Source organism: Fundulus heteroclitus, chromosome 18, assembly GCF_011125445.2.
Source record: "Fundulus heteroclitus isolate FHET01 chromosome 18, MU-UCD_Fhet_4.1, whole genome shotgun sequence".
NCBI classification, from domain to species: domain Eukaryota; kingdom Metazoa; phylum Chordata; class Actinopteri; order Cyprinodontiformes; family Fundulidae; genus Fundulus; species Fundulus heteroclitus.
Window position 1 is genome coordinate 23,708,276 of NC_046378.1, and position 21,641 is coordinate 23,729,916.

Below are 21,641 nucleotides of genomic sequence, written 5' to 3' on the forward strand. Positions count from 1 at the left end.
TGAACATCGATTTTGAAGTGTTGCCAAATATTCTGACATTATTTTAGCTATGGATTTTAACGGGGGCATTTTTACTCTTGAATATGCTCCAATTTGAACCGTTCCGCTGTCGCTCAGTATGCTTCGGGTTTTCTTAATGTGAAAAGGCCCAAGTGTCAAGTTTTCTATAGTCTCCAGCAGATCTTCTACGTTACCCTATATTTAGATCACGCTATCCATCTTGACCTGGACTCGGACCAAATTCCCTGTCCCTGCTGAAGAAAAAAAAAAAAAACAGCATGATACAGCCACCGAGTTTCAGTGTTTTGTTCACATGGGCGTTCATCTCAGTTTGGGTCTTCCCAGCCTTGGTAGGTTTGCAGCTGTGCCACAATCTTTCTGTGTGGTTGACATAGTAGTGTTCTGTGAGATGTTTGAAGCTGGAACGTTGTATTACATAACCCTGCTTTGACCTCTTAAGCAACTTTCTCCCTGACTTGCCTGATGTACACAGGGCTATATAAAATGCACACCCACAGTTTAATGAATGCAGTTTTTAATTGTAGGAACATTGTTTTAAATTCAACATTTTCTTTCTGCTTTCGCTTTCATTTCACTCAGAACTTGCAGCCTTTCAATTTGTTTTGTTCACATCCATCCACCAGCCACCATAGAAATATTTCTATTTAACTACGATCTCATTACCTCAAACATCGACTCTTAAACTGGAGGCTTTACTCCATCGTAACTTAACCCGTTTCATAAATCAGTACGAATATACGACAGCCATCTCTGAGAGTTGCTTTTGCAAACAGAAGCAGATTTCAAGTGAGACATGTAAATTTCCCCTTGATGAAGTGCCAACGCGCACGCCTGGCCAATAAACAGAGGAGTGGTCAGACATAATAGTCCCATTGAGAGCATATTCAAATAAAACTCATATCTCCAGCTCAGTCAGATTTCAGAGCACACACTGAGCTTTCTTTAGCTGGACATGCATTGCACATAAAGGTTTTTGCATTCTGCCAACAGTCAAATGAAACCATTATTTGACCACGTGGGTCAAGAGTTGCTATTTGAACGCATATTCCCTATTTTGTTTTCCCTTGCACAGCGCCCTCTGGTGGATTTTTAAAGGAAACGAACACAAATATGAGCTCCAATTATTTTTTGATAAGGTATATTTATTATTTTTAGATGCCAAAAGGAGTACTACTGGAATTCCTCAAAGTGTATTTACAAGTACAGAGAATACATTGTTTATCTGAGAAGAGACCAAAAGGCCTCCCTCCACGGAGGCTCAGTGGTGTTACGGTTTTTACTGCCTTATCACACATTCTGTCCTTAACATGCTGCAAGCTCAATAATTAGACTTCTGTAGTTGTGTCACTTTTTTTTAATCAGCAGATATGAATTTGACCCATTAGCTGACAAAGCCGTGCAGAAGGCTGGTTATTCTGTCATCATGTCGGCACCCTCTGCTCCCGTGGCATCTGTCAGGCTGAGCTCTTCCAGCATCTCCATCAGGGAGATACGTGGCGCTCCGTCATCATCAGTGTCGCTCTCCACTGGGATCTTTGAAGCATCTGATGTGGGAAAGAAAAATTGTGGTCATTACCTGTAAACGAAAAAATCTAAATCCTAAAATGAATGCTTTTATAAAAAAGTTAAGCAGCCGTTGTCAATAATTGAGCTAAAATCTGCAAAACAAACATATTAAAAAGGTTCCTTTCATTTATAAATCATTCACAATTATTTCTTCAATTAACTTTGTACTATCTTTGTTGTCTGTCCAGAGAAAGTGCTCCTGGGTCAGGGCTTCTGTGTTTAGCTACATCTGCTTTCTGGAAGGTTATTAGCAGAGCTATATATGCTATTAACTATAGTTTTTCCTTCCTACAAAAGGGACTCCTGCTTCAAAGCATCAGAGTTAAACATTTTCCAGATCTTGTCATTCTGCCACTAAATTTGTCTACATTTTGGTTTTCCCTCCTGTAGAAAGTAGAGTTGGTTCAATGGTTCATTATTTGCTGTGTTTGGGTTCAGCAGCAGGTTTCCACCATTTGCTTGCTCATGGTGAGGGATGTCAAGCTTATAAAGCACTCAGCTGGACTTCCCTAAATAGATCACCAATTTACATTTTACTAAATATTATTATAAGAATGAATTGGACTGTATGTAATTATATCAGAATCTGACTGCATCACTGAAAGGCACAGAAATGAAAACTATTGAGTGCAATTCAACCTGAACCAAACTAGATGTTATATAAATAACGTATAGCTTGGATCTGTTAGTCTTCAGATTACATTTTGTGGTGAACTGACCCTACATAATTATTCTGAAGTGAATTGTGAAATCCATTAGCCTACAGTTACATAAGACCACCTGAGCTACTCACCTCTGTAGATGTTGACATTTTTCCTCAGCGCCTCATCTTCCTCCAGGTCCTCTAGGAAGTCCTGGTATTGTCTAAAAGTAGAAAAAAAAAAAGAAAAAAAAATTAAGGAAAATGCACATCTCACCACATGAAAATAAACATCATCAGGATATTTGGCACATTATCCAACATGTCACCAATAAAACAAAGCCACCAGTTCATGTTTTCTAAAGTGTGACGTATGCAATAAATGTGAAAGCTGATTGGAAAAAAAAACTAAAATCTGATATTGTGGTTTTTCTTTGTAGGAAATTTAATTTTGAGTAATTAAACAATCATTTTACAGCTTAAAATAAATGTTGATGGCTACTCTTATTCCCTGTAGAGCCCAAAACATATCCCTCCACCATGTAAAGCTTCGTTGTTGCCCATAAACAAACTGCCACAGCCACCATGATGATTTCAATAAGCAAGGCCACCACATTCTGAGTAAAAGCCTACAAACCACCCTGCTGCAAATCTCACATAAATGCACAGCCCATATTAGAAATCTGCAGGAGAACTGAGGGAAAAAAAATTCCTAATCCTGAATATAAACCATATGAATAAGACATCCCACCTTTCATCATCTGTGTCCATGCCTTCACGGTCTCTGGCCATCTCCTGCAGCTTCCAGTTCCTGCGCTTCGCCCTCCTGCTGCGGTCATAGCTCTTCTTGATCAGCACCTTTTACAGTCCAAATGCAAAGCATCCAAGTTAGAAACAACTAAAACACTCCTGAAATATTTTCAATACACTCTTCTGACAATATATGCCCCTGATACTACCAAACGTAAAAAGGCAGTAGTTTCTGATGCCACTAGAGGGCAACGTTTGCTAAAACACCGTAAATAACGGCACAAAGGCACTCTTTGATAAAACCTACCACATCAGGAAGATGGTGCGGGTTCATCTTGTTCAGGTAGTCATCGTTGACGTTGGAATTGGCAAAGTCGTACCTGCAGAGGAAACGAACGGTAAAGCTGTAAGTGGGACTGTCTTAACACTGAGGCTGCCTGCTCTTGTTTCAGTGTGAAACCAACGCAGGACAACAGAGAAAAGTAGAAAAGTTAAGAGGGAAGACTGGGGAGGGGGTCTGCATGAATTAGACTTGGGCCCAAACACACATATCAGAACTCGCCAAGCATCTTGGGAGCAGCATATGACCCGCACACTCACCCCATCACCAGGTCTCCGATGTTGAGCAGATGGCCCAGGAACGTACGGCAGTGATACTGCTGACTCGTGTCCATCTCTGAGGTTTTCTGGACCCACACCTCAGCCATGGTGTGCTGTAACGTAACACATGGAGAGGTTATTCCATCTGAAACCCGCCCCAGGGCTTGTTCAGAGCAGTTTTCTTTTCTGTTTTAAATCAAAACCTCCAAGTCCACTGTAGCTCCCCACCCATCGTTGGACCAGAGACCAGCAGACTTTTTATTTTCCACTTCAGTTTCTTGCTTTTCACAAATTTAAAAAAAGATTAAAAAAAAAAAAAAAATCTTCAAAAGTTTCATTAATCTCCCTTTTAGACCCTACATCAGGGGCCTGCAACCTTTACAGTCTAAAGAGTCATTTTCCCTACAGTCCACTTGAGTTATACTCGTTCAGAGCCACAAATGTTGCCTGGCCTTTTGAAAAAAGACAAGTTATAATTTTTCATAAAGATCTACTGTAGGAAATCTGTTGTCATCGTAAAAGAAACTCCCTTTATGTCTATTTGAGGTTTTAAAAAAGAGGATGGACGGGATGTTGATATTTGTGGATAATGATGTAAAAGACAATCAGTTTCCAACGTAATGAAAAAATATTGATTTAAAATTAAACATTACTGGCACTTTTAGCATCATTCTGTTGTGAAAATTAAATGCAATTATTCCAAGAAAAAAACTGCTAAAACCTGCATTTATTATCATTATTACATTTAAATACTATAATAAAAATATAATTTGTAGCCAAAGTTTTTTAAGAGCCACTGTGGAAAGTCCAAATTGACACTTGCGGCTCCAGAGCCACAGGTTGCAGACCCCTGCCCTAAATGGATCCAGATTTTTAATACTGGATCTTAAATTACATTTAGTTAAAAGCTTAAGTTTAATTTGTTGTGTATTTTTTATCAGCATTTTCTTTTTTCCATTTCAAATAATCCACTTTCTGGTCCTTGAACTGGATTATTGGACGATTCTGGATGTTTCAATTGAAGTTATGTTATTCATAGTCCTAATTTCCACCACAACGTATAGACTGATCGGATCACCAGGATACAACGTGGACATATTTTGTAGAGATGATGCTACAAACACTTCACATTTTGATAAACTGGCTCCCCGAACTGCAATCCCGCAGACATTCAGAACAACACAGAGGGAGAATTCAACATTTAATCAAACAGACACTTTTGGTGATCATGTGCCTTTGAGATAAATCTCAGAGAAGCAAACATGTTGTTTGAGGATTCAGCTGAGGATTACATCCAGCAGAGAGGAACTGCATCAGGGAAAAAAAACCAACACAAACAAGGGAAAAGGAAACGGCATAAAGCTGGTGAAATATTACTCTTCCTTTCAAAACCCATCAACGATGAACGCCGTACTCAGACACAGGAGAGATGGGAACCTAACTCCAATCAAACAAACAAGGAAAAAGAAGAAAAAAAAAAACAACCTCCTGAGCAGTTCTGTCATCTTGGCTGGAGTCCCGCGTACAGGTTCAGTGATAATGTAATGGTCTGCTATTGATTTTACCTCCTAGAGGAGAACAATGTTCCCTTGCATTGCAATCCGTTCTACACCAGCACACACGCTCTCCCTCACCTTGGTGGACCTGATGCCAGCTCCAGCACCCAGCTTCTGGTCTCTGATGACGTCCACGTCCATGACGATGAACTCCTCCAGCTGCCGGGGGCTGCAGAGGCTGTTGAAGGGGTTTCGCCAGTACGTGTTCCCATCCACTTCAGCAACTGGTGTGACAAAAGGTCAAATCTGGATCAATAACTACAACATTATAGACATTTCAACAACAAAAACAGATAATCCTATATATCAGTGGCGGCTGGCCCATAGGGGGCGCTCGGGCGCTGCCCTCCCTAGATGTGGAGGTGAGAAGTCAAAATATATATAGATTTTATTATTAATGTCAGTTTTTACTTAATAGTACGTGGCTACATGTAATAAGAATTATTAAAACACTTCTACTGATTTACTCTATCATTTAACAGTGCATTTCCACCAACAGAACGTATCATTTCTCTTCTTCTACACTTTTGGGGCTGTGACTGAAGTAGCCCTGCAAGTGTAGCGAAATAACCAATCGTATACTGTTGCTAGGGAAGATTTATAAATATTTGGCCAATCAGCATCGCCAAAATGAATGGCTTTGGGGCTCCTGGAGTAGTAGCCCTAGCTGCACAGTGATAGGTGCACTTCACGCGTGACGTCACGAGCTACATCCGGGTAACGGTGGTCGGCAAACACAGCACTGTTTTCGCTTACCAGCGTGACAAAACGGGTGAATTAGAGCGTACTTTTAGTTTATTTTTGGAATCTAAACAATGCCTACGACTTGTTGTGCTCCCGGTTGCACACAGAAGCATTCCAAATCGTCGGATGTACGTTTGTTTCGTTTACCGAAGGACAAAGAAATAAGAAAGAAATGGATCATTTCAATGAAAAGGATGCAGGAAGCCAATCGACTGTGGCAGCCATCATACTAAGACAGAATTTGCAGTCTACACTTCATCTCCGGTAAATACAACTTAATTTTGCACTAGTCATTGTTCTACTTAAATCATTATATAAATAAAAAATTAGGATATATACTTAAGTCAAGACGTAAACGTTCATTTTGTAATAAAATACGTACATGTACAATGTATGCAAACCCTCTGGCATGAGTCTGTGAAAAGGATTAATAAGACAAAAACACCAAAATAATCCTTTGTGAACAATGTTTTTTTTATTAATTAAATGCTTATTGTGGAATCGTAGTAATTTTCCGACTTTTAATTTAAATGCATGTACTGGGTTAGACAGGGAAATCTATTGGCCAGCCCCACCAAGATTTTTTTTCACCAGCCGCCACTGCTATATATGCTTACTATTATTAATGCATTTTTTTTCCTTTAACTCCTGTTATATAAATAAATTGCACGAATTTATTTCATTTCTAGACAACACATAAGCTGTATGAGTAGAAAAAAACGTTAAAAGTTAATTACTGACTGACATCGAATCTGCTCAACAGGCCCAAAGGCTGTCGGCCCAGAAACCTTCCACCAAAGCAACGTGCCCCAACTTTGAAGTGCAATTAAAAACACGTGTGCCGCGGCGGAACGTCAGAAGTGTGCTCACATAACAAATGGCTGCACCCAGCATGGAGGCACGTCCTCATGCCGCTTTGTGTTTGTCGGGAATTTACGGGAAGAACACAGAAATGGATGGTTTAAAGGTGCTAACAGCGCCGCGTCTGATTCTGCTGTCACTGGAGGCAGAGGGATCCATTAGGATGACTAAGATGAACAAGAGGTCGGCAAAACGCTCAAGTCTCAAATAGACACAGTAACCTATGGCAACTGTTCTTAAAAGAGCCTGTGTGCGCAGCTGAAACTGAACAAATTAAATGGAGAAATGTTTGTGGAAGAGGGGGAAAAAAAACAACATAAGCTCAGGATATTCAGCTGAAAATGCATCCTAGTAATGTGAGATTTACAATCAATCAAATAACATTTAGAATGCACCAGTCAGCCTTTTACAGGCCAATAAAAATGTCCAGCTTTCATGTTTCTTTCTAAGATCTCTAAATAAGACAACCTGCTTGGTCTAATGAACAACTAAATCACACAATTGTTGTCCACAAAAATAAAAAAAAAAGCGCGTTTTATGCTCCCTGACAGCAGCAGTATTATTAAATCCAACACAATGAAGAGGATAAAATTATTATCCTCTATTTATCTGATTTCTACTGGCAAAGCAACAGTTAATCAGACAATGACTGAAATAGTTTTTTTTTTTTTTTGCTGCTCATAAAATGCATCAAGATGGAAATTGTACACCTTTCTAGTCTGTTAACCCATAAACCCAGAGCACATTACTTTATGCACTTAATTATATAAAATTCAAATGCATAAATGGGAATGACTTGATAAATCTTCCTTTCCTTTTGGATTTAAAACTACAACCTCTGTCCAGGACGCCACAGCACGTTTCCTTTTGAACATTTATGATTCTGACGCGGAGCTCAAAGAAAACCAGAAATTTACACCAGACTGTAAAAGCTCTCGACTACTTACTGAAGCCGAATCCATCAGAAACGTGTAATTTGTTGCCACGGTTACAGCCTGAAAACGTTTTCCTTTTCTATTAATTTAATGCAGACCAAGTTGGAACCGCTTAAGAAAGAATGTGGTCTCCTCGACCCCTGGCAAGTTGTTTAGTGCATCACTAATCAAAGTCCCAAAGCTCCAAACTTCCCAGAAAGTTGACTCAAATTTAATTTGAGACATCAAACGGCACAGAGTGCTTGTTCCTTTCAACCCCCGTCAGATCAGAGCTTATTTAATGCGAAGGTAATAAAAAGGCCAAATACTTTTTTTTTTTGTGCTTCCCTAAGTAGGTGGTAATAGATGACTCCTTTCTCCATATACAGGCCAGTCCCCACGCACAAAATCAGCCAACTGGAAACACCCGTCACTGACACGCTGCGCTCCCATTAATTCACCGTCTCAGTGGCCAGAGAATTTGCCACATGGATGAGTAGAAGACATCCCTCAGATATATTTAAAGGTGTAGCATTACAGAGGATGGAAACAGTAAAACACAGAAACCTGGTGTGTAGTTTCTCAAACAGAACTTCTGCAAATGTCCTACAATGTTATTCTACTAGCATACTTGCAGAGGAAAAGTATTTATCAGTGACAAAAGTGCTGGATGAGGTCCTGCGTCTGTCTGAGCTTTCAGAGCCACATCAGCTCAGCAGAGCACCTAATGAACCCGTTGATCCAGCCTAATGTGGTGCAGAAATGCACAAACTAAGATGATCCCAACTGTCCCGTGTTAGACCGGATTCCCTCTTTGTAAATTAGAGCTATGTTTAAAAATAATCGCCAACAATTCATTCATATAATCAAAGATCGGTTGTTAAAAAAAAATGCATTTTCCACATACACCGGCATTTCCGGCTCACACTCCCCTCCGGGAGGTGAATTTTTAATGTCATAGTTTTAATAATGCACACGGTTGGTCTCCAAATAGCAGCTGCAGATATCTCTGGCATCCTGTGTTTTCTAACCAGGGTCTGTTTGGGTTTTCTGCTCCTCGGCGTGTTTGTGAAAGCAACCGTCTCAGGATTCAGGGAGAGGCTTTGGTCACTACAGCCGCCATTAACTACCATTACTTTCTACATTTGCTGTTGAATGTTAATAGGGCAATCAATATGTTACATAAATACACGGTCATGTAATTCAGGTAACAGCTAAAAATGTTAATACCAGCGATCCAATGTGAGCTCGGACCGCATCAAAAAGAATTGATTATAAATCTTGACAATCGGAATCAAATTGATTGTTGAAATTTGAATCGACGTGCAGCCCTACTGTAAACGCTGTTCATCATTTTAATGTAACTGATCCAGGAAATGTGGCCTTCTGTACCGATTACTATATATAAAAACAGCAGAAACTGTTTAATTATAATCAAACATACCCAACTTTAACCAGTATTTTAAATCCTGCATTGCTAATCTCTTTAATCTAGAGTGGACTTCTATTTCTCCAGCTCAGCTCCACTTTTTCTACTGCATCCCAGGTCTCCGACATTAACTAGCCAACATGATCTGAGACCTGGTGTGGGATCTGAGATCCAAACTGAGACGACTTGAAATTTCTGCGAAAATGGCTGCACACCCATTTTTCCCCTCCTGTAAGGATATTTGATAAATGAGGTCCACTGTGAGATGGCAGCGTCTCCTTTCCTTTCATAAAGAATATTCCTGTGCTGAATCAGATGGTGACAAGTAGCGAGGCTGCTACTCACTTCAGGATCCTTTTACCCGGTTAAAAGAACTATTAGTCAGAAACAATTCATTTCAATCGCCAATTTCATCTCAGTTGATTAATACGTCCACAGGCCTGCCTACATTTAACTTAAATGTAGCGAATTAACCTCACAGAAGCTGAGAAAGCCATGACATCTTCATCTGGGCTTTTCCAAACCATTTAAGGCAAAGCAGTCAAACTCATTTCTATATTGGCCCACTTTGGCATCATGAAATGGTATTTCATGATGCCATTTCAGTTCACATAAAAATGCGAAACAAAATTGTCAGCAACATAAAAGTAGCACCATTAGGCCCAGTATATACAGTTTATCTGCAAAAAGAAACTTTAAACTCATCATTCTGCATCACTTTTTCTTTTTGGACATTTCTGGGTTGTTTTAATGTGTTGTGGAAAAACTGACATCTAGTGGCAGGACGCTGGTACTACACAGTTAAAAAATAAAAAAAATCAACATTCGTTACAAGAGGCACAGTTTTAGCTACTTTATACATATATGCGTCTACTTTATGATATGATACGCCTTTTGTGGCACTTGAGGCCCGAATAAATTGTCTTGGAGGCCCGCGGGCCTTGAGTTTGACATGTGTGTTTAAGGCATAGCAGTTTTCATGTATAAAACCTTTAAAACATAATAAAAAATTATATTGTTCATTGTTCCAGCCTTTAGCATGAAATATTTTTGTTGATAAATAAAGGTTTACTATGATTTAATGTCAGAGTGGGGTATAAAATAGTTTGGTTCAGTTTTAGTGTATGTAAATGCGGGTTTATGGTGGAAATTATTAATATCATACACATGTACGCCATTATTGATGGTCACACTGGTCATCAGGGGTCTGTCTTTCAGCTCAAAGTTTGGATTTAAAGCAATCACAGCCGTAGAAGAAGAAGAAGTACCCACTCTGCAGGGTGCGGGGATCGATGAGATGGATGGTGCTGGTGACACGGATGCAGACGCAGATCTGACCCATGTTCCCCAGGCTCTGCGCCAGTCGTGGCGGGAGACATACCACAGTGTCCTGGCAACGACAAGAAAAACACAAGCTGGGGTCAAAATGAGTCCAGAGGGAAGTGCCTATTTAAAAAAAATAATCTTTGAAAAAAGCTTAGATTCCCGTTTTAGTTTCAGTTTTAAATCTATTCATGCTTTTCTTTTCAACAGGTTTTTTCTTTTTCTTCAAAACAATAAAGTTTCCTCACCAGGTTTGGACTTCAAGCAACATATGAGAATATTTAACAGCAATTTCTAACAAAATAATTAGACCCAAACTGACAAAATGTCTGGCTGAATTAAGCTGATTTTCAGTCGGTCAGAAAATCTAAATCAATCTTGTCAGCAGAAAATGCTGCACTAATTTAATAGTAACTTCCGCCAACAAGAAAACTCTTCATTGTGGAAGCGGTTACTGAAGGAACAAGACTTATAGTTTGATATTAGGTGGTACAAAAAAGCTGGAAAAGGCTAATTAAAAAGACAGCCGTATTTTTTTTACGGCGGCCGCTGGAACACACAGCTCAGCTTTTTAGCACAACACGTTTTGTCAATTTGTTCATCAAGTCGAAAACCTTTACCAGGTACCAAAGGGAGCCTCCATTTGATCATTTTGACTTTTCGGCCTCCGTGTGTCCGTGAACAAACCAGATTTAAAAAATGTTGCCAGCCTTTCGGAAATCCCAGTTAATGAAAGAGTGTTGACAGCTGCTAATGCAAACCAAAGCGTTCGTTTCTTAATAAAACTCTCCAGATTAGCTAAAACACAACTTTACTTCATTCCCCACCACCTTTCTTACAGCACTGCAATAACTCTAGTGTGCAGCCAGGGGGCCATTTGTGGCCCCTGGACTGATTTTTCTCAATGTCTTTGTCTAAACTCAACACATTCACTAATGCTACTAACAGTGTCAACTCTAATAATAAAACCCTGTTTTATAACTCTCACACACTGGGTGTGACGTTGCCTCGGCTCCTAAGGGAAATAATTCATATCCACATACGATAGAAAGAATTAAAAATATATATTTTGAATGCTCTCAAATCAAAAATGAAACAAAAAGCAGTAATTACAGAAATAAGACGGTTGCATACCTTGCAGACAGGAACGATTTCTATGGAGTAGGTGCTTTTATAGTTGTATGTGTTTGAATGGATGTCATGAGAGATGAGGCGCTGGGATGTTTTGGACCTTAAAAGAAACATTAGGGAAACAATTTATATGGCTTTATAGAAATTAGCTTAACAAGTTGGATACCTAAACACTAAACTAGCATACCTGCATAAAGATGCTTCCAGTGTATAGAAAATAATAGCATGTACCCTTTGATTTAATTTGCGTACCATCATTGATACCTTCTGTGCTTTATTAGGCTTCACCTTATAAATACATCTGCTGTATAAATCCTGGGTGTGCAATCATCGCTTTAAAAGGTATTTTCTGCACAAACTGAAGCCATGCTCACCTGCAGGGCACGGTGCACTGCAAGAAGTCCACCATCTTCTGCGCGTGCTGCTTGGAGCCGTAGTAGAAATCAATGCCCTCTACGAGAGAACACAAACGCCATCAAAAACACGCTCCCACCAGCAAATTAATCACAGGTGCTTCAAAGGTCATCGCCGCTGCAGGGCATGCACGCACGCGTGCAAACACACACGGAGCGCAGCCGATGCAGAGGGAGGAAAATATGGCAGCCAGATGTTTTAACCTTCATAAAGCTTTCAAGTCCTGCCCTGACACAGAGATGATTTGAATTACACTTTTGAGCCCGATTCCACTTTAGCATCCTGTCCAAGAGTGCAGAAAGCCGCCGCTGAGCCGTCACAGCATGTGCGTGTGCAAAGTGGCTCTTAGCATATCTGAAAAGGGTAAGAAGCGAGAAGCTGGTTTGAAGTGGCTGCTCTGATTACGGCGCGCTGATTAGATGCACGACGCGTGCCACCGCGGGGCCTCCTGAGGCCAGCTGTATGAAGAGATTGCTGCCATTGATACACATGCATGGCTCACGGTCTCATACAGGAAGAGGTAATTAACACGTGACGCGTCATTCATCTCCCCTCTAACCAGCTTTTCAGTCCAAGTTTGGCTTTAAAGACCTTGATGAAAACACTCGCCAAACCTCCTTAAAGATAAACTAAAAAAAAAAAGTGAACATACCATGAATTTCTTTGATGTTTAAGGCATTCTGGTGGAGTTTGTGCTTCAGGATCAGCTGCTCTAAATAGTAGAAGGTCTTTTTATGAATAGTCTGGGGGGGAAAGGAAAAGAAGACATACATGTGAATGTATTCAGACAAAGCTTGTAAATAATTTCAGCATGGATACCGAAGAGATTACATATTTTTCCATTTAAAAAACACAAAATCCTTCATTCATGGAGATGTGAACCAACTAAAGTCAGATCAACACCTTAACGGTTTAACTGCCCTTGGTAGAGTTGGTCACTGCTCCCTGCTGAGCACTGGTTTTTATCTGATTTTTGTCTTTGTGGTTCTGGAAGAGCACCAATGAATTTAAATAATAGCAGAGCAGGAGTCCCCTGTTCGCCCTTGTCCTCGGGGATGCAGCTTCTCGGTCTGCTACCACCCCCAGAACTGTGGATGCTGCAAGGCCACCTGCTGAAAGGTCCTGCTGGATAGCAGGAGGCCTCCCCTTGGCCCTCGGGCATCTTCCACATCTTCCTTTATGCCCATACGCTGCTTCTTTCCAGGGCTCCATTGTGAATATTAGGAGCTGCTAGATAAAGGTCTAGCTTTCTCCAAAATTAAGATTTACCTGGCTGCCATGTGGACTTTGACTGAGTGAGACCTGGGAATCATCCCGTCGCTGTGCAATTTTTAAGTGTTTAAGGTTAAGTGTAGCGTTCCCTCCTGGGATCAGAAAGTTGTGCTGGAGGCTCTTTGTAGCACTCCATCTGAGCCCCTTAGGTTGATATTACACCTATGTCAGACATAACAGCTCTGCTTCTTGCTTAGGCAACTACAAAACAGGTTGAGGACCTCCATGCACTTTCAGTACAGCCCTCTGGGGTTTAGTTTTCCCCCAAAGTGATCTCATCAGACTGCAGCTCTCACTGTTAAGCTTTCTAGTTTTTTTCCGCTACACGCAATTGATCGTGACGCACCGCCACGGCAAAATAAAAGCCACCACACATTCAGAATGAAGTTTTTTTTTCTTTTATATGTTAAACAATGTAAAGTATGAGAAATATATATATACTCTACATGTATAGCCTATATTTGTGCACTTATACAAACCATAATCCGAGTTTGAAATGAACGTAAATATCATGAAAAGTTAAAATGTACTTTATTTTGAAAAACCAACACTGCCTGCTACTTCCTGTCTGGCTGCAAAGCTGACTAGCGGAAAACTAGAGAGGACAGTCCGCTGATGTCCATTTGGCTTCTTTGTTGCTAGATTTAGTGACTTTTCAGGTTCCTCTAGCAGTTTTCTTTCAAAAAGGAGCAGCAAAAACGACTTTTAGCGATTTACCAAAAGCAGCGGTCGTTCTGGAGTCGCTGTACTGAAGCAGCAGCGACATCTGCTAAGAGGGTGCCTTCCCTCAGCGCTGTCTCACAGGCGCACCACAGCAGCTGCTGCCTCGTCGCGTAAGCACAACTTTTAGTCTTTCTTTGTCTCTGAAACTGTTGCACTTAAATAATCCCACGCAGCTTCAATCACTTAGTCACCTCATTCACTTTGTGTGCCTCTAATAACTTTCAATTCAATTCATTTTTATTTATATAGCACCAATTCATCTCGAGGCACTTTACAAAGTCAAAATCAATCAGATTATACAGATTGGTCAAAAATGTCCTATATAAGGGAACCAGTTGATTGCTTCAAAGTCCCGACAAGCAGCATTCACTCCTGGAGAAGCGTAGAGCCACAGGGAGAGTCATCTGCATTGTCCATGGCTTTGCAGCAATCCCTCATACTGAGCAAGCATGAAGCGACAGTGAAAAAAGAAAAACCACCCATTAGCGGGAAGGAAAACCTCCAGCAGGACCGGGCTCAGTATGAACGGTCATCTGCCTCGACCGACTTTCTTTTTGGTACAGTTTGTTTTCTGTAGCACGGATTCAGGCAATGTATTAAAATACATAAATCATTTCATAAAGGAAATTTTTAGTCCCAAACACAGCTAATCACCATTTGTAATAACTTTTCTTGTCTTGGCAAAAGCTCTCCTACAGCCTGGGTCCCACATGTATGAGTAAATATGCAAATTATATGATGATGTCACCCAACCCCACCCCCCAAAAAAATAACAAAAAAACACTACCAGGGTTTAAAATAATAATCCTAGAGTAAACCCTGGACTTATCCTCATACAGATTTGGAAGATGATTACATCGAATTCAGGACTTTTCTAGACAATGTGCGAGATTTATAGTTATAAAACGGGTGAGACTGATAAGAAATCCAGCTATCAAAGGCAGATGAGAGACTTCAATCTTAATCTAAACTAGCGTCTTTCTGTTCACCAAGTGGAAGAACTTAGCTCTGCAAGGAGCATGAAGTTTGTTCAAAATGTAAACATTAAATACCGTTAACCAATCCTGCTGCATGCCTAGAACCAAAAGCTCGTCTGGAAACGCCATTATGACTTAAGTAAAACAAGAATAAAAAGTTAAATAAAAGATCCTGTTTAGATATTTATAACAGACAGTATGCATGCTGACTTTCATAAAAGTCAATCATCTAAAACCAGACTAATGTGTCAAATGGACCATTAGGGCTTAACCATAGAAATGCCAGCAGCTGGAGTCAAAAAATCATACATTAAGTATTATTTACGGACCAGCAGACCACAGACGTACCTTCTGCCTCACTTGAACCACGGCCTTCCAGAAGTCCTTGGCCTCCACACGATGGCAGTCGTCGCACATCTGGTACTGGATGACAAACTCAACCACAAACACCTGCTGCAGGATAGCCCCATTCATCACCTGGAGCGACAAAAAAATATGCAATAAGTCGCTCCATTTACCCCAGGTGTATAACTACACACACCGACAGCATTTATGTGCTGAAAATCACTCGTTGGCCAAGCAGAAAATAAAACTAAGGATTATTTTATGGAGCAAACAAAAAGGCTCTCCGTCACAACAAACAAAAGAGAAGTCCGCTGAGAAGTCCAGCGGCTCGGGTTCTCAGTAAAGGTCAAGAGGATGAGATAACAGCCACATAAAACCTGCTTCCCCCAGCAAATACAGACAGATCTGCGGCTCTGCGCTGCAATCTATTAACGGATCAATTAGCTGTGTAATTATTTAACGGATACTATTAATTAAAATGTATTTCTAACATAACTTAAATAAATCATCGATTTATTACACTTTACTTTTAATGACCCTCTAAAAGAAACACTTAAAACGTTCAAACTATAAGAATCTAAGATCAGTAATCAGACTTTATCTTTTTAAAATGTCACTGTCTCCCATCCGTTCTGTCCTCTCACCTCTTTCTGGATGGTCAGCTTGATCTTAATCCTCTTAGAGTGGGGCTCAGTCCACAAGAAGCCGGCATCGATAAGACGCACCTGAAAAATGATCAGTAAGAATAAATAAACTAATTCAGACAGAGCAGCCAATCCATGTGAAAAATGCCTCTAGAACTTTTCCCACATTTCATTTAGATTACAAACAGAAGTGGACTCCATTTACCATTTAGATAACATCTGAAAGCAATTGGTTGCCTAGGTTTTATTTATGGGAATCTGAGTTAAGCGAGCAAACTACAAACGGCCATTTAAGCTATTTTGAACAGAAAAGCAGGCAAATATTTCAGCCTCTAGATGGTTAAAGCGCATAGATTCATACCACAAGTGGACAAGTGCAATGACACTTACAAAGTACCCAATTTTGAGCAGTTGTGGTGATTAGATTTCAAGGTATATCAGCAACCATGGCTTAGATCATCGTCGTTATTAATATTATTATTATTAACAGAAGCAGCTATATACACCAGCAACAGCATGGTGCAATAGGCAACATAAATCATGTAAAAAATAGATCAAAATAAATAATATGCATTAAATGCTAAATAATAGTAATAAGCTTACCAATAAAAAAAATAAATCATGAACCGTATGCAGTGGTACCATGAAAACTTCTATAGGATTAACTTCACAATAAAATTGTTTCCTAGTCTCATTTAAAACAGAACCAATTGAAATATTATTGACAGGTTCATACCGCAAACATTCAGTTTATTAAAAAAAAAGAGGGGGGAAAAAAGAGGGTAACTCTAAGACAACCAATAAGCCAAAAAAACTTTTGATAATTTTATAATTTTCCTTGCACTTCACAATTATGCACCACTTTGTCTTTACTTGCGTCCTCTTTACACAGAATCTCAAAAACGACATAGTTTGTGGTCTTAATGTGACGGGTCGCTATGTACATTAATAAAAAGGTTAATGTGTAAGAATATAAGCATTAGATTCAAATCTTTTAAAAGGCATAAAATTCACAGGCTAAAAGCAATATTGAAGTTATTTCTTTAAATCCTAAATAAATCTCCCAACACGTGCTTCACACAGAGTGATGTTCATGCCTTTTAGGTCTCTTTACTTGCAGGGCTATAGGGTTTTACCTAAAGTGCAATAAGAATCCACCTTACTTTGCTCATTGAGCTCTTAAGTTTTTTCAGGCAAAGGGTCAGAAGCTCCCTGGACTCCAGAGCGCACTGCATCCAGGTGGTTGGAGGCTGCAGGTACCTGCATTAAAGAAAACAAGCAGCATTTCTAAAAGGTTTCTAAAAGAGAAACAATGATTCATGATTTTTCTAAAACAGCTGCTTTGCGGTTCTGAACGAATGGGCGTAAAACGAACCGTTCACACTGCTTGCAGAAGTGCACCGTGACTTGCTTGGGGATTCCCTCGGAGATGTCGACCTGAGTGCGCAGGCAGGCCACACACATGTTGGCAGGGTTGGGAGGAATGGGGACGCCACAGGTACAGCACAGGCTGCGGAGGAGAGAAACGCGGTTAAAACTGGAAAAGACCCATGGATGAGCCGATTTACTCCCCCTGATAAATAAAACGCACTAAACCAAAACTTTCAAAACTTTAAAGGGAAAACAAAAACTTGTTGGGCTAAACTAATTTGACTTGACTTTTAAAGGTTGCACTGCAGGGAAGTTTTCACAATGCAACAACAACCAGACATCTCCTGGATGGGATTTATGGAAAAAAAAAAAATAAATAAAAACAGAATCCTTGCAAAGCCACCTGTCCTGCATAACCACAAAGTTTGTAAAATGAACCCGTGTGCCCATGTTTTTAATACAGCTAGAGGTCCTCTGGAGCATTCAGAGCAAATACAAACTGATAAGAAATGCTGCTTCGTACTCTCGAGTGCCAACATGCATGTTCCTTACCAGCTCAGCATTTCAGGTAGGGATGGGAATCGAAAACCGGTTCCTGTTCAGAACCGGTTCTGTGTTTTTCAATTCCGTGGCACCGTTTGGCAGCTCGCTAAACGATTCTCTTTTCGATTCCGTTGAGCTGCGGCTCTGAGCAAGTTACGCAAGTTACGTCACGTTTTTCACGCAAGTTACGTCACGTTTTTCACGCAAGTTACGCATACGGCATTCAGTAAGCAAGTACGACGTGACCAGGAGAAAAACAACAACAACAAAATAAAAAAAATGCCGCCCCATCGGGTAAGCGGTCGAAGGTTTGGCTTCATTTTAAGGAAGAGAACGATGGCAACGATGCGCTTTGCAATCATTGCAAAATGGCATATACATCCGCGAGACGAAATAGACCCAACAGGCAGAACTTCCTGCGCACACAACATGGCATACAATTTAATGAATGCCGTGTTTTTGATTCTTACCGGCATGGTACGACCAGCATGGAAGGCAATTCTGGTGGTAAGTAGCTAGTTTTACATCAGTGGCTGTGCTTAATGTGGTTCCCAGTAAATCAATCATATGCCATCTCTGGAAATAAACCAATTTCCTACGTCTCTTTGGGGTTATTAAGGGAGTGTGCCTTTCTCGTTAACCCAGCCCTTCATTGGTAGCATGTTTAATTAGAACTATTGGTAGCTGGGATTATTACAGGATTCTAGCTATTGCAGTGGATGTAACGAAACATGCTACGAAGTTGCTCCGCAGTTCAGGGAGCGAGAGAAAGGTGGTGTTCGTTTATTTAAATCAGGGGGAGATGAGTTTATTTCCCAAAATTGTACAGTAATGCTTTTTCATTAAACGGATGCCTTCTCTGTTAGATTTAGATGACTGAGGTTATCTAAAGAGAGATTAATAAGCAACTGTCACAATAAACTTACATTTTCTTGTATTCTAAACAACTTATCTACTGTATTTAAGTTTGTTCTTATATTCCTTTTTTTATTTAAACAAATATAAATGTTACTCCAGTTGCACATTTTCTGTGGACATCTTGACCTTGTTAGTTTGTAAGGTCGTGTGATAGTTAAGTAAACAAAGTTGATGCTCATCATCAAACTGTTTGTTCTCCTTTTTTCCCCAAATTGGAATCGAAAATAGAATCGAAAAGGAATCGAATCGTTTCACAGAATCGATAAAGGAATCGGAATCGTGAAAATCTTTTCAATTCCCAACCCTAATTTCAGGTATAAACCTCTTGTGAAGTGGCCCAAAAACTGTCTAGTCAAAACTACACACAGGCTGAAAAATTTGAATTTAAAAACAACACAAAAAACTATATTGTAAATGTTTACCTGCTCAACAACAAGTCAAGCATGCAGTGCTTTAATTAAACAAGGTGCAGGAAAAGCTTTGTGTTAGGATCATTTAACCAAATGTACAGTTTTTTAATTTTTGGAAAAATCTAGAATTTATTTTGACAATACACTCATTAGGCTTAAATGAAGAGAATAAGATGCAGAACATATGTTTAGGTAAATATGTGTTCAACATATTGTAAAAAGGAAACTTTTCTTAACCATAATACAAAGCACTTGGAGGGGAGGGGGAAAAAAACACACCCAGCCCCAAAGAAAGTCTTAAAAAATGTTTACTAGAAAAATTTAAGTAAGTTAAAGCATTTTACTTAAGTGTCACATTCAGCTTCTGTAATCAAAGGAGTAAATTAATTTACTTTAAAGGTATTTTACGCATTTTTACAAGAAGGGCCAAACAGTGGTCTATGTCTGCACGTCTACATGCACCACTACGGTGCAAACAATAGTTCAACGTTTGGTGACGCGGTCATTGGTTTTACTCACATGTTCCCCTGACTGCTGGCAGCTGGAGCTTGCATGTACTCCATCTCTCAGGCTGACAGATCACCGCAGGACCTCCGGATCACTGTTGATGAAAATCAACAAGAGGGATCATATTTCCACAATTTTAGCTTCCCTTCATTGGCTTCCTGTTAAATCATGAATAGAATTTAAAATTCTCCTTCTCACATGTATAAAGCCCTTAATAATCAAGCTCCATCATATATCAGAGCTCTGATTACCCCGTATGTTCCTAACAGAGCACTTCGCTCTCAGGCTGCAGGTCTGCTGGTGGTTCCTAGAGTCTCTAAAAGTAGAATGGGAGGCAGATCCTTTAGCTATCAGGCTCCTCACCTGTGGAACCAACTCCCAGTTTTGGTCCGTGAGGCAGACACCCTATCTATTTTTAAGACTAATGTTAAAACTTTCCTTTTTGACAAAGCTTATAGTTAGAGTGGCTCATACCCTGAGCTATCTCTATAGTTGTGCTGCTATAGGCTTAGGCTGCTGGAGGAATTCAGGGTCTATTTTTATCACTCTGTTGAGTTCTCCTACTGTTCTCCAATTTGCATTCCTTGTTGTCATTTCTCTCTCTTTCTTCTTCATAGTAGGTACACCTGGTCTGGCGTTCTGTTAACTGTGACATCATTCAGAGAAGACAGATCACCCGCTACTACCATCTAATGTAGAACAGATTACTAGATCAATGTGTGCTTCTGTGCTTTTTGTGTCTTTCTTGTTGTGTCTCTGCTCTGTCCTCTGTGACCCCCAGTCGGTCGAGGCAGATGACCGTTCATACTGAGCCCGGTTCTGCTGGAGGTTTTCCTTCCTGTTAAAGGGGAGTTTTCTTTTCCACTGTCGCTTCATGCTTTCTCAGTATGAGGGATTGCTGCAAAGCCATCAACAATGCAGATGACTGTCCCTGTGGCTCTACGCTCTTTCAGGAGTGAATGCTGCTTGTCAATACTTTATTGCAATCTACTTAGATAGGAAACTTTTTGACCAATCTGAAAAATCTGATTGAATATGACTTTGGAAAGTGCCTTGAGATGACATGTTTAATGAATTGGCGCTATATAAATAAAATTGAATTGAAAAATTAATTGACAGACACATGAGAGATGCATTGGACCAACCAACAGTAAGCTTTGCTAGAGACATGAAAGCCACCATCTACATTTAACACACCGCCATAGTTCATACCATAACTAATCCACAACAACGTAACATCGAACGGATACAGTTTATAGCCACTGAACACTTAAAAGCTGCTAACCTAGCTGAGGCTCTGGGTTTTAGTAGCACATGATTAGCATTGGCTAACCGGCTCGGTTCCCAAGCAATTCTAAAGGAAAATAACGACCGAATGAACTGAAACACATCGCAAAATATCTTTTATACTTGCAACTGGCCTAACCGAGGGCTGACAAATTAACAACAAACCCTGTATCAACAAGGAATCCACAGAATACCTTCAGACGGAGCCCTCCACGTTTTCACAACTGAGGACCAAAGGCGAGGAACGCGTCACAGAGAGGACCCAGAGAGAAGTTTCAGCTGCCTTAGTTTTTGCCTGAATAGATTTCCTTTACACACAATGTTAAATATATTATTAAACCTCCAATGTGTTCCTGTTATGAAATATAACGTGATTAAAATCGTAAAAAAAAAAACATGCTTTATACGTCAGGAAGTGAAATATGTAAAACAATGCAGTAAGAAGTTGTAATGAAATTATTCTGTACTGCAAAACATAGAAAGGGATATAAATTAAAATTACGCACTTTATGTTTTCATGCTTATCTCATTTACTATTTTTTGGCTAAAATTCTAATTCAATAAATAAATAAAAGTCAACGTTGTTGTTATGTCGAACCGAGTTGAACCAAGTTGTAGCCGAAATAGAAGTCTGTAAACTTATTGTCTATCTCCAGCGTTCATGGATGGATGGATGGATGGATGGATGGATGGAA

At 39.9% G+C, this 21,641-nt stretch overlaps 1 protein-coding gene across 2 annotated transcripts; it reads right to left on the minus strand.

Annotated features, from left to right (window-relative positions):
• Window positions 1–1,357: 1,357 nt before the first annotated feature.
• nmd3 (NMD3 ribosome export adaptor) lies at window positions 1,358–21,249 on the minus strand. 2 transcript variants are annotated; one of them, XM_012871837.3, is made up of 16 exons: window positions 21,141–21,249; window positions 19,672–19,753; window positions 17,286–17,420; window positions 17,074–17,170; window positions 15,911–15,991; window positions 15,270–15,398; window positions 12,602–12,692; window positions 11,910–11,988; window positions 11,539–11,635; window positions 10,354–10,471; window positions 5,212–5,357; window positions 3,578–3,690; window positions 3,285–3,357; window positions 2,979–3,085; window positions 2,381–2,451; window positions 1,358–1,565 (listed from the first exon to the last, which is right to left on the minus strand). In XM_012871837.3, exons 2-16 carry the CDS (start codon window positions 19,713–19,715, stop codon window positions 1,432–1,434), a joined length of 1,515 nt encoding a protein of 504 aa, XP_012727291.2. In that variant the 5' UTR covers window positions 19,716–19,753; window positions 21,141–21,249; the 3' UTR covers window positions 1,358–1,431. The 2 variants fall into 2 exon arrangements, with proteins under 2 accessions (XP_012727291.2, XP_012727292.2); XM_012871838.3 differs by having other exon boundaries at window positions 21,112–21,189.
• Window positions 21,250–21,641: the final 392 nt, after the last annotated feature.

Bases quoted from the DNA above. Each gene is read 5' to 3' on its own strand.
- nmd3 (XM_012871837.3), bottom strand. From the start codon at position 19,715: ATGGAGTACATGCAAGCTCCAGCTGCCAGCAGTCAGGGGAACAT. The intron at 17,171-17,285 runs GTTCGTTTTACG...TCTTTAATGCAG, and splicing joins TTCTGCAAGCAGTGTGAACG to GTACCTGCAGCCTCCAACCA. The intron at 3,691-5,211 runs GTGAGGGAGAGC...GTTACGTTACAG, and splicing joins CTGGCATCAGGTCCACCAAG to CACACCATGGCTGAGGTGTG.